We start from the raw sequence: 10,847 nt of genomic DNA on the forward strand, positions 1-10,847 counted from the left end.
AATCGAGTCCTCGCCCTTGAGCAGCGCCGCTGGCAGCTGCGATTCACACACCGCCTCGTACCAACGCAGAGATCTGGTTTGGGATGGCAAAATCCCAGCTGCGAGGGCAAACGGGGTCTGGAGTTGTCAGAAATCTGCTGACAGGCCAGCAGAGCACTACAGCTCCTTCCTCCGAAAAGCCACCTTCTCGTCACGAAGCCTGACTGCAGCAGTCGGGATCGGCCTTTTCAGGTTCTGAAAGGAGAGGAAAGGGAAAAAAAAAAAAGGAAAGGAAATAAGAAAATTGCTGCTGCCCCAGCTAAGGCAGACCCTGAGCCTCCCAGCTCATCCGAGCTGCCTTGCTCCTGCTTTTTCAGTCGCAGCTGTATTTTGTTTAAAGGCGGGGGGGGGGAGACGACCAGCCAGAGAAAAGCAACGTTAAATAGAAAGCAAGGAGATCCCCACGGGCCTGGTTCAGTTTCAGCAGGCTTCATTCAAGGCTACAGTGAGACCCCGTCCCTCCAGCACGCAGGCGGGAGGAGCGGGGAGGTTGGGAGCCCGTCGTTTAAAACCCAACAAAACCCGTTTACACCAACGCCGGCGTTTCGGGGCAAAGCGGACCCAGAGCGCGGCTCCCGCGCCCGGTGACAACCCTTGGAGCTCTCGCGTCTTGCTGCGACCAGCAGCCCAGGGCAGGCAAACCTCACCCCGAAGCACCCCGATTCCAAAGGCTTTCTCTGCTCCTTCCCACAGAGCAGGGGCCACGAGCCTCCCCCGCCGAGGGGGGGCAGGGGCAGCTCCGCGTGGCTTCACCTACGTGTATTTTCCCCCGGCGCCCCCGACTTCAGCCGCACCACGTCAAGCGCGGTGACAGGTTAAACAAAGAACAACAGGATACACAAGGTAAGGGAACAATAGAGACCTCTCTGCCACGGCAAACCCGCCTCGCCCCGAGGAAGGGTCTGGCCCCCCCTTTCAAAACCTCAGAGCCGTATCCACAACGGAGCGGGAAAACCCCCCAAACTTGCCGTTTCGGTCTGTAAATCGCAGGTGAGGTGCAAAATACTACAGCGAACGTGAGGAGACCTTGTACCTTTTAGCAAAACCCACACGCTCCCGCCAATGAAGCGACAGCCTGGGGAAACACGCACCTAATTTGCTCCAGAATTAATCAGAAGTTCAGCTCCCCTCCACCCCGACGGTCGGGAGCATTTTCAGGGGTGCGGGTCGGGGAGCCCCAAGAATGCAGCGAGGCTCCTGCAACCGGCCACGCTGCCCCGGGCTCCGGTGACAGGGTCCTAACGAGCCCATTGCGATTTAAAACCAGACGTTTCCCATCATTAGGTTGTGCTTTATTAGCTGCACAGGAGCTCAAACCTCACTCCTACCCAGTGACCCTCGCAAGCTGAAGCCGAGGCAGAGCCGCCGCTCGCTGCCTGTGCGGAAGGATTTTTTACCTGCAGAGAGTCCCGAAACAAGACGTGGCGACAAACTCCCGCCTCGCCGCCCCGAATTAAACGCCCGCCTTCGTTTCGATGCCTCGAGGCGCTCAACACCACCTCACAGAAACCGCGGCCTTTGAAACCGCTCAGAAACACAGAAGCCGGAGAATTCAGCGACGGATTAAGCCGCCGTCTCGGACGCGAGCGGCCGCTGAGCCGGAGCTGCCGGCAGGTCGAGCCCCGCCGCCCGCGCGAGCGCGGCTGCTGTGCTCCGGTTTGCACGATTACAGCCCAGTTTCACTTCCCTGCCCGAGCGCTTTGTGACCGCGACCAGGAAACGCTCGGCGCGGCCACCCGGCTGCCGGGAGCCCCGGTGCCTCCTGCCGCGCCGAGATCACGGCACCGGAGCTCAACGCCTTCGGTGGGTATCGCTCAGAGCTTTAAAAACAAACAAAAACCCACCCCAAATCCCCGCTTTAAAATGGTGGTTTTTAAACACAGGCGAGCGTGCCTGAATCCGGAGGGAGCGCGGAAACACAGAGGGACTGACAGAGCCTGGAACAGCACGCTCGGGAGTACGGGAACTCCCGTTGAGTTGTCTCCAACTTAATTCACGAAGGAAAGGGACACTTAAAAACCGCCTCTGCAGGTACCGATTTCTCCCTGTTTATCCTCTTTCCCTTCAAACAGGGAGCTATCGAGCTCCGCAAGCTGACTGAAATCCCCGAACAGCAAACACCTGCAAGAACGCTCCGTCCAGACAAAGTCTAGAAACGAGCTGCGAAAAACAGAAGTTGCCGGTGAGGAAGCGATCAGGAAATCTCAAAAAGCCTGAAAAATATTACACCTTATCACCCAAGAAATATACTTTTACCCACTTCAAAGGAGAAAAATAAACAGTAATTAAGTCTTGGGGGGAAAAACAACCAACCCACAGCAGGTTTGCTGGATGAATTACTCTTCGCCAAGCTAAATCCTAAGCACAGAAGTAACGAAATAACGGAGGGGAAACCGAACCCCACCGGCCCACCTGATGAGCGTAAAATGGCAAATCTTTACTCCTTGATGATGCAACCAGGATTTCACCCGCTACACCCCGTGGCGAGGAGCTCGAGCCAGGCAGCCAAAGGCAGCGCCGGGGCTCGGCCGCTGCGTGAGCCGCTGGGGCTCGGCCTCTCTCCCGGCAGAGCCACCGGACCTTGACTGGGCTGGCGACTGGGAAGGGGCTGGAGCGAGGGCTGGAAAACACACCAGCGTCCTTCAAACCCGGGTGGGAATTTCAAGCCTGGTGAGACAGCGAAGGTCCAGGCGGGCTCAAATAAACTCGTTGCAGGCGGCCAGACCCGAGCCGCATGAGGCTGGCGCGGCGCGGCACGGAGCAACGGTAAAGCACCGGCACGAAACCGTCAGGGAACCCACCTGCGGGATCACCGTGAAATACCATCCGTCTGACACAACCCACAGAAACCCAACGCCCCCGGCACGGCCAGAGCCGCCAAACGCCTCCCCGAGCTGCCGGCGTCCAGCCGACGACACAAAACCTCCCCAAATCATGCTGGAAATGCCCGTTATTTTTAACTGCGCAATATCAGCGTATTCCATCTAATTTAGAAAGAAGGAAAATATTTGAAATTTTATAGTCGAAAAAGAAACAACTTCCAAACCCCCCGGCTCACGGCAGCAGCTTCCCGGGCTGCCCCCGCTCCGTCTACACGGGGATTTCAGTCAACTTTGGGAACGCGAGAGCTCCCTGTTGGAAGGAAACGAAGATAAACAGGGAGAAATTTGTCTGGATTTTTTTTTTTTTTTTAATGAGTCTATGGAAGATGCTCCTGCTGGGAAACCTGGAGTTGTGAAGAATAAACCAAGCTGCTCCTTGGGAGGGCTTTCACCGGGGCTCTTTGGGGAGCTGGGGCAGGGCCCCGGCCCACGCCCGGCTGCAGCACCACTCACGCTGCACGGGAGCATCTGGCTAATTGGCTTTTGAGTTAAGTAGTCCCTTGCCAAGCTATTTTAATCTTGTTGATCAAGCACGCGAGAGTCGCCCCTGTGAGCACACACAACAGCGGTTCAGCGGAATCAATGGTCCTGTTTGTAATTTATAATCGTTCTCAAATAAAAATCCATTTTCTGCAGCACCCGGAGGAGCCGGGGGGTTACCCACAGCACTGGGCACACCCCCCACCCCCCGGTAACACACTCATGCCAGAAGGGAATTAACTCCATTTTATAGCGTGTCCCCAAAAATAAAAGAAACAATTACACCAGGAATTCAGGAAACTGTTCTACCCGTCGCAGACCACAGCTCGGAGGAGCAGGTCTAACGCACCCACTGCACGGGAACACGCCGGCACCCCAAACTGCTGTCGCCTCTGCTGGGTGCTGCCAGCCCCGGCTCACGGCGCCAGCACTGCCTGGTTTGTCCCAGATCTCCGCCGAATCCCGGGGGAATTCACACCAAATCCCGGGGGAATTCACACCAAATCCCGGGGGAATTCACACCAAATCCCGGGGGAATTCACGCAGGCTGAATCCCCGAGACTTGGAGCATTTCAGCAAATACCGGCCAAGTTCCAGCAGAGCAAACCAAGCCCGTTCATCCCACGTGTTCAACAGATGCCCCCGTCGGCTCTGCTCTCAGAACTCACTTTTCTGCCCCAAAAGAGACCACGAACACACCAGGCAGCTTCGCTCCCCGCAGCCGAAGGGCAGGAAGCCCCGTCCAGCAGCGAGCGCCGCACAACCCCGACTGTAACTGGGATTTTTTCCTCCCCCTCCCGCCTCAAATGGAGACAATCTGTTTTCAGAAGCTCCTTCCACCACCGAGGCTGGCTCGGAGCAGGCGGGGAAGGAGCGCGGCCCCCTCGAGCGCCCGCAGCCCCAGCCCCGCCGGCACGAAGCAGCTTCTCTCTCTCTCCCGGACAAGCCCCTTCACGGCGCGGGATGAAGGATCGTGAAATTGTACAACACAAAGAACCATTTGGGGATTTAAAAAAAAAAAAATATAGTTTCTTAATATCACTCCTGGGGCTTGCGGTGGGGTTGGGTTTTTTTTTTTCGGTATTTCCTCAGGAATGAGCTGAACATTTAACCCCGGAGATAATTAGCTGTCTATATTCTGTTTAAATCCACACATTTATTGTTCCTTCCCCAAACGCATTATGCAGAGCACGACTGGGCATTAGCTATTCTCAAACATCTACCTCCTATAAGCTAATTGGGCATCGCTTTGCAGCACAAAGAAGGAAACCTCCGTACCCCGATGACAAAACACCCCCGGGTCCATCCCGGTGATGCCCCAAACACCCCCCCCCCCCGGTGTGTTTACAAACACAAACACCAGACCGCCGGGTTTGGGCTCTTCAGAGGGGGCTGCGGCACAGGATTCCCGGTGGGACGCCGTTCTCCGCCCTCACTATCCAGCCACGGGGGCACCGGGAGCTGCTGGTGGCGCTTCCGACGCGTTGCCCCACGATGGAAGCGGAGCAGCAGCGAAACGCTCTCGGGTCGGACACCAAATTTTGCCGTCCTGAGGCAAAAATCTCTCTGCTCTCGGTCTTCTGGTCTGCTCTGCCCCCAGCCAGAGCCCTTCCTCCCCAGCCCGCCCGCGGCGAGGGAGCAGCTGCCCCGGGGACTCGCACACGTACGCTCGCCCTGGGCCAGCCTGCGAGTGCTGCGGTCAGTTTTAGCTTGTATTTGCCAGCATTGTGATCTGCAAGGGTCTCCGTGACTTGCCGGGAATTGTTTGGTATTTAAAGAGGATAAACACGTGTCTTTTAGATCAAATTTCGCTTTTCATCATATCTAAAATTCAGCTTTTGAAAAGAAGGAAGGAATAAAACAACGGCAAATACGGCGGATTCACTGCCCCAGTTGAAGTGGTGAAAACATCCTCCCCCAGTTGAAAGGGGATTGCTGTCGTCCTACCAGAAACCTCCCCCTCTCCCTCAGCTTCTTCTTTGGTTGTAGCTGACCTCCAGGTCTGATACCCCAAGGCAGAGGGAAATACCACCAAAATAAGCCCTACCTTTTAATGGCCAGATCTAGCCTTCTTTCAAAGCCTGCAGTACCCACCCCTCCCCGTCAGAAGGCAAGGCACCCTTGGAGCCCCTCTGTCCTGAACCCACAGGAACCTCCAGCTTACGGGTTGCACGGCTCAGAAAAATCATAAAATATTTAAATGCCCCTTGAAGATTAAGCTACAACTGAAAAAACCACCCCCAAACCCTTGGGCATCAGACAATTCCTGCAGAGGAGTTCGGTCTGGCCGGCCGCGTGGACGGGACACGCAGAGCAGTGCCCGGCCGTCCAGAGGGGCTGCAGCGCCCCGCCGGCCCCGCGCCCACCCCGGGGACCAACGGAGCGTCGCCACCGGGGAAAGGAGCCCCGAGGCCCAGACGGAGCCACGCCGGGAGAGCGCTACGGGCCCGAGCGGCGCTTCGGCAGGACCCCAGCGGGGACCCCGCGCTCCCCAGCCCCCAGAGGGTCGAGAGGGCTGGTACAGAAGGAGGAGACGCTGCTGCTTCCCCTCCACCCTTCAGGAGGCAGCGTCAACGGGGGCTTTTGGGGAGATCCTGCCTTTCCTCCTCACCCCGAGCGCAGACAGGGCCACACGGCGTCTGCCCAGGGAAGCCAGAAGCTCTGGGGGAGCCGAGGAGCTCTCACACCAAACACTGATGCCCGCCACCCCTTCTGCTCCTACCAGACCTCCTCCAGGTCCCCAGTCCCTCCGGGATTCAGGCCTCTGCTCCAGCCAGACTGCGGAACGGGGCCCCCCCAGCTTGTGCGAGCAAGTCCTGCTGCGAAAGCACGAAGCCCCAGAGCCCAAGGGCACGGCCAAGCCCTCCGCACCCTCCGCCCGCGACTTCCGAGGCAAAAGGCCCCAAGATCTACACGGCCTCTCCAGAAGGACGCAGCAGCCAGAGCTTCTCCGTGGAAGTGTCCAGCGGGAAGCACAGCACAGAGCTGGGGAAAACCAGCCACCGGGCTAAAACCAGCCACCGGGCCCCTGCAGGGCGCTGAAGCAGGTCCCACAGGTAGCCAGGCGGGGAACTTTCTGTCGATTGTTCCGAGTTTACCTCCCATCAATTAACAAAGGCTCCACACAGAAGCTTTTGTTTCTGGTTTGGCGTCTGGAGCTCCTCTGATGGCCCGAGGCCGGCAAGCTGCTTTGCAAAAGAATTGCTCTGGCCATCACCCCTCCCCGGAGGATCGTTATGCCCAGGGAGGGTGATTACAGCAGGGGAACCACGAAGGCCCCCTCGGAAAGGAACCCCACCTCCCTCACAGGATTTTCTCCTCTCTCCAAACTGAACAAAATCCTATTCTTCGCCTTCCTTCCTACGGAACCGGGCTGCAGGGCTCGTCTCCGCGGGGAAGGAGCCTTCCCAACTTCTCTGCAACAGCTCCCTCTGCGGATACATCAACGCCTCTTTCTGCTCGCCCGGGGAGCCGACCATCAAGCACGAAACCAGAACAGCGCCGAGGAGCACCCACGGGGGGAAAGAGCGGGATCAGGCACCGGGAGCCACCTCCTGACTCACTGCTGGCTCGCCTTCTCCTGGAGAAAACCCCGAGTGAACGTGGCGGGGGGCGGCGTTTGAACTCGGGCTTCGGGCGTGCGGAAGACCACAGCCCTGCGGAGGGACGGGGAAGGGAAATCACATTTCCCCCCCTTCGCGACTCAGCCTGCTTGTCACCTCCCTCATTAGTTAATTATTTGCGTTACAGTCACAGCCAAAGGCCACCGAGCAAGGTCTCCAAGCGCACCGGGAAAGCATTCCTGCCCCTGGGATTTACGAGCGGGTGGGTACGGGAGAGGCACGGCAGAGGCAGGGACGGAGGACGGCGGGTGGAAGCCACGGGCGAGCTGGGCTGCGGACGTGTCCCGCTGCGGCATAAATAATGCATTAACGCTCCCGACCCTCCGCTCCCGCCAGCCCTGCGCTCCCGGGGCTCCTCACGGGCTGCCCCGCTCCCCCACCCCACCCTTACCCCATGGCAACCCCACTGCTCCGACGGGCAACCCCCCTTCTGCAGCCTCCCCTGGGTGTCCCCCCCACTGCAACCCCTGCACTGGCTGCCCCTTCCCCCCGCCTGGGGGTCTGGGAGGGGGACACTCCTCCCCCACACCCCTCCCAGGTCTTTTCCCAGTCCCCCATCACTGTCACCTTTCCCTCCCAAACCACCCCACTCCCCCTGCAGAGGGCACCCCCTTCCCCACAGCACCCCTCCTGACCCCCCATTTCCCCGCAGCCCACCCCCCAGGCTGTTTCCTCCCCAACACAGCCTCCCCCCTGCCCCTCGCCAAGCTCCTCAGCTCCCCCACCCCTCACAAGGTCTCACCGGCCCCCCTACCCCTCGCAAAGCCCTTCAGCCCCTCACTACCCCTCACAAGGTCCCTCAGCCCCCCCTACCCAACACAAGGCCCCACGGGCCCCCACGTTCCCAACACAAGGCCCCACGGGCCCTCACACCCCTCACAAGGCCCCACGGGCCCCCCCTTCCCCACACAAGGCCCCACCAGTCCCCCTACCCCTCACAAGGCCACTCCAGCCCCCCCTTCCCCACACAAGGCCCCACGGGCCCCCCTATCCCTCACAAAGCCCCTCAGCCCCCCACACCCCTCACAAGGCCCCGCGGGCCCCCCTACCCCTCACGAGGCCCCTCCAACCCCCCCTCCTTCCCCACACAAGGCCCCTCAGCCCTCCCCCCCTACTCCTCGCAAGGTCACACCGAGCCCCCCTCTTCCCCTTCCGAGGCCCCTCCCGAGCCCCCGGCCCGGCCCCCGGCGGCGCCCTCCCCCGCCGACCACCCTGCCCCCCGCCCCCTCCCCGCGCTGCCCCGGCCGGGCCCGGCCCCGCGGCCCCCGGGCGCCCCGCACTCACCGGCCGTGGCGGTGGGGGCCCGCTCGCCCCTGCCCGCCGCCGCGACCCCCCCCCTCACCTCAGGCCGCCGCGATGCACCGGGGAGGGGGGCGGGGGCCGCGGCCCGGCAGGAGCCCTCAGGCCGCGCCAGCCAATCGGAACGCGGACCACGGTTCGGCAGCCAATGGCGGCGCGAGACCGCCGCACTGCTCCCGCCCTCCTGGAGTACTTCGCCAATGAAAGGGAGGAGAAGGTCCGGCTGGGCCCGCCCTCCTTCTTCTCCAGCCATTCAGATGCGAAGCGGGGGCGGGGTCGAGCGCTCCTGGCCAATGAGAGGGCAGAGCGCGGCCCCTGGGCGAGCGGGGACGCGGCGCGGTGCGAGGAGGGAGGCATCCCGCCAGCCAATGGCGAAGAGGCCCAGCCGACGCTACTGCGAAGGCTCCACCCTCTCCCGCCTCCGGCGCGAGAGAAGGGCGTGACCGATCTCCACCGAGAGCCAATCGGATCCATCAATGCCGAGGCCCCGCCTCTCCACCCCCACGGGGGGCGGGACGGGGCGGAGCGACGGGAGCCGAACGTGGACGGAAACTGCCGAGAGCCACCGCCCTGCAGCGGAAACACCCGAGTGCGCTCCGGGAAAGGCCGAAGACGGGGGACGGCGGCGGCTGAGCTCGGGGCTCCGCGGGTTCGCGTCCCCGCTCCGCCAGAACCGGCCCCCGGTCCGGTCCGGCCCCGCACCGCCTCTCCCGCGGGGAAAAACGGGAGGGCACCGGAGCTGCCGGCCGTGCAAGGGCTGGCGGCTTCCTCGTGCAACGGTCTGCACGGTTCGCGGTGCAGCGGTTCGCACCAGCCCTCCTGCGATGCTTCGCACCAGCCCCCATGGCGGGGTTCGCCCGAGCCCCCCGCCGTTTGCAGACACCCCTGAGCAATGGGCTCCCAGCAGCCCCCTGCCCGCCTCGCTCCGCCGCACCGTCCCTGCCCGCCGCGCGTTGCACCGAGCGAAGGAACGAAGCGGCGGCGAGAGGGAAACCTCGTGTTAACCAACCCCCCCCCCCCCCCCGCCGCCCTTGGCCCCCGGTGTGGTGGGGGCTGCTGGCGGTGTCACCCCGCCGCCGCTCTCCTGGGCCCCGCCAGCTCCTCGTAGGCCTCCTGCAGCTCGATGAAGCGCCTCTCGGCCTCCTCGGCCCGGTGCCGGTTGTGATCCGGATGCCAAACCTTCACCAGCTCCCGGTAGCTCCGGTGCACGTCCTCGGTGGAGGAGCCAACCGGGAGGCCCAAGACCTGGGGGCGAGAGGGACACGCTGGGGTGGGCTTTGGGTGGACCCTGCTGAGCCCCCCCAGGGCCATCAGGCAGCTGGAGGGGACCCCAAAAAGGGCACCAGGGCATTGGAGCAGCCAAACCCCATGGATCCCCACCACCACCACAGCACCCCACCGCAGAGTTGCACCACAGCACCCCCCCGGGTACCGGCACCGCACCCTGCACCTCGTACGCCCGCTGCTGCCGCTCGCTCCAGCCACTCGGTTCGAAGCCGGTGCCACGCTCCCGTCCCGGAGAGCCGCCGGCGAAGCCCAGGACCTCTGCCAGGACCCAACTGGTGCGGAGAGGCAGGAGCAGGAGCTCGGTGGCGGCGCGGGGCAAGGCCAGGAGGGTGCCCAGCACCCCGGCAGCACCGCAGAGCCCACGGCAGGCGAGCGGGGCGGCGAACGCCAGGCACGCCAGCCCCAGGTGGTAGAGCCGGGCGGCCAACCGGGGCTGCGGCAACCCGCGGGGCTTGTAGCGCCGGTGGTGCTGGGCGGCGACGCTGGCGGCCAAGCTGGTGGGCAGCACTGCCAGCACCCGGCCCTGGAAGAGGAGGGAGGCGAGGAAGGCTGCGGCCAGGATGCTGGGGGCCTCCGCCGTCTGGTCCCCCACTGAGGAGACCAGCTGCACCCCCAGCCCCACGGCCAGGGGCTGCGCCAGCAGCGCCGGCACCCACGGCAGCCCCAGCGCCGCCACCAGCCCGAAATACGTCCCCACCGTCACCTGCCCCACCAGGCGCAGGGGGCTGAGTGCTGGCACCATCCCACCGCGGTCCCGGGGTGCCCCGGCCCTGTTGGCAGCGGCCACCCAGCCGGGGAGGTGCCAGAAGTCCCAGAGCCAGCCGCCGCCGAAGCCGCCCAGGGTCAGCAGCCAGAGCAGCGCGTGGCTGTCCCGGCCCAGGTAGATGTGGTGCAGCCCCAGCGGCCCCCCCAGCGCCCACAGCCCGTAGGCCACCAGCAGCCTCTTGGCCATCCTCCCTCCGGCTGCGGCAACCGGATCGGTGGGGGCTGCCCTGGGAGGGGGGGTCACCGCCCCAGCAGGCACCGGCGCAGCCCCGGCATTCGGCACCCTGCGGGATGGACAGTGTGGTCAGCGACCCCGAGTCACGCTGTGCCCCCGAGGCCAGACCCCTCCAGTGACCTGCATGCCCACACAGGGCTGGGGTGTGCCCCCCCCCCAGGGTCCCACATGCCCACCCAGAGCCTTTGCACGCCCACCTGGCTGCCATGTGCCCACCCAGGGCCGGTGCACGCCCAC

General features: G+C 63.0%; 1 protein-coding gene across 1 annotated transcript; it reads right to left on the minus strand.

Moving 5' to 3' along the window:
- Positions 1-9,388: 9,388 nt before the first annotated feature.
- Positions 9,389-10,562, minus strand: DNAJC22 (DnaJ heat shock protein family (Hsp40) member C22). Its single transcript, XM_086478574.1, has 2 exons — positions 9,774-10,562; positions 9,389-9,568 (listed from the first exon to the last, which is right to left on the minus strand). The coding sequence occupies exons 1-2, from the start codon at positions 10,560-10,562 to the stop codon at positions 9,389-9,391; spliced, it is 969 nt and encodes a 322-aa protein (XP_086334700.1).
- Positions 10,563-10,847: the final 285 nt, after the last annotated feature.

The sequence above is a fragment of the Leptosomus discolor genome, chromosome 27 (assembly GCF_034619465.1).
Source record: "Leptosomus discolor isolate bLepDis1 chromosome 27, bLepDis1.hap2, whole genome shotgun sequence".
Taxonomy (NCBI): Eukaryota; Metazoa; Chordata; class Aves; order Leptosomiformes; family Leptosomidae; genus Leptosomus; species Leptosomus discolor.

Excerpts from the sequence above, each read along its gene's own strand:
- DNAJC22 (XM_086478574.1), bottom strand. The coding sequence starts at position 10,562 with ATGGCCAAGAGGCTGCTGGTGGCCTACGGGCTGTGGGCGCTGGGGGGG. Across the intron at positions 9,569-9,773 it reads GGCAGCAGCGGGCGTACGAG|GTCTTGGGCCTCCCGGTTGG; the intron begins GTGCAGGGTGCG and ends TCTCGCCCCCAG.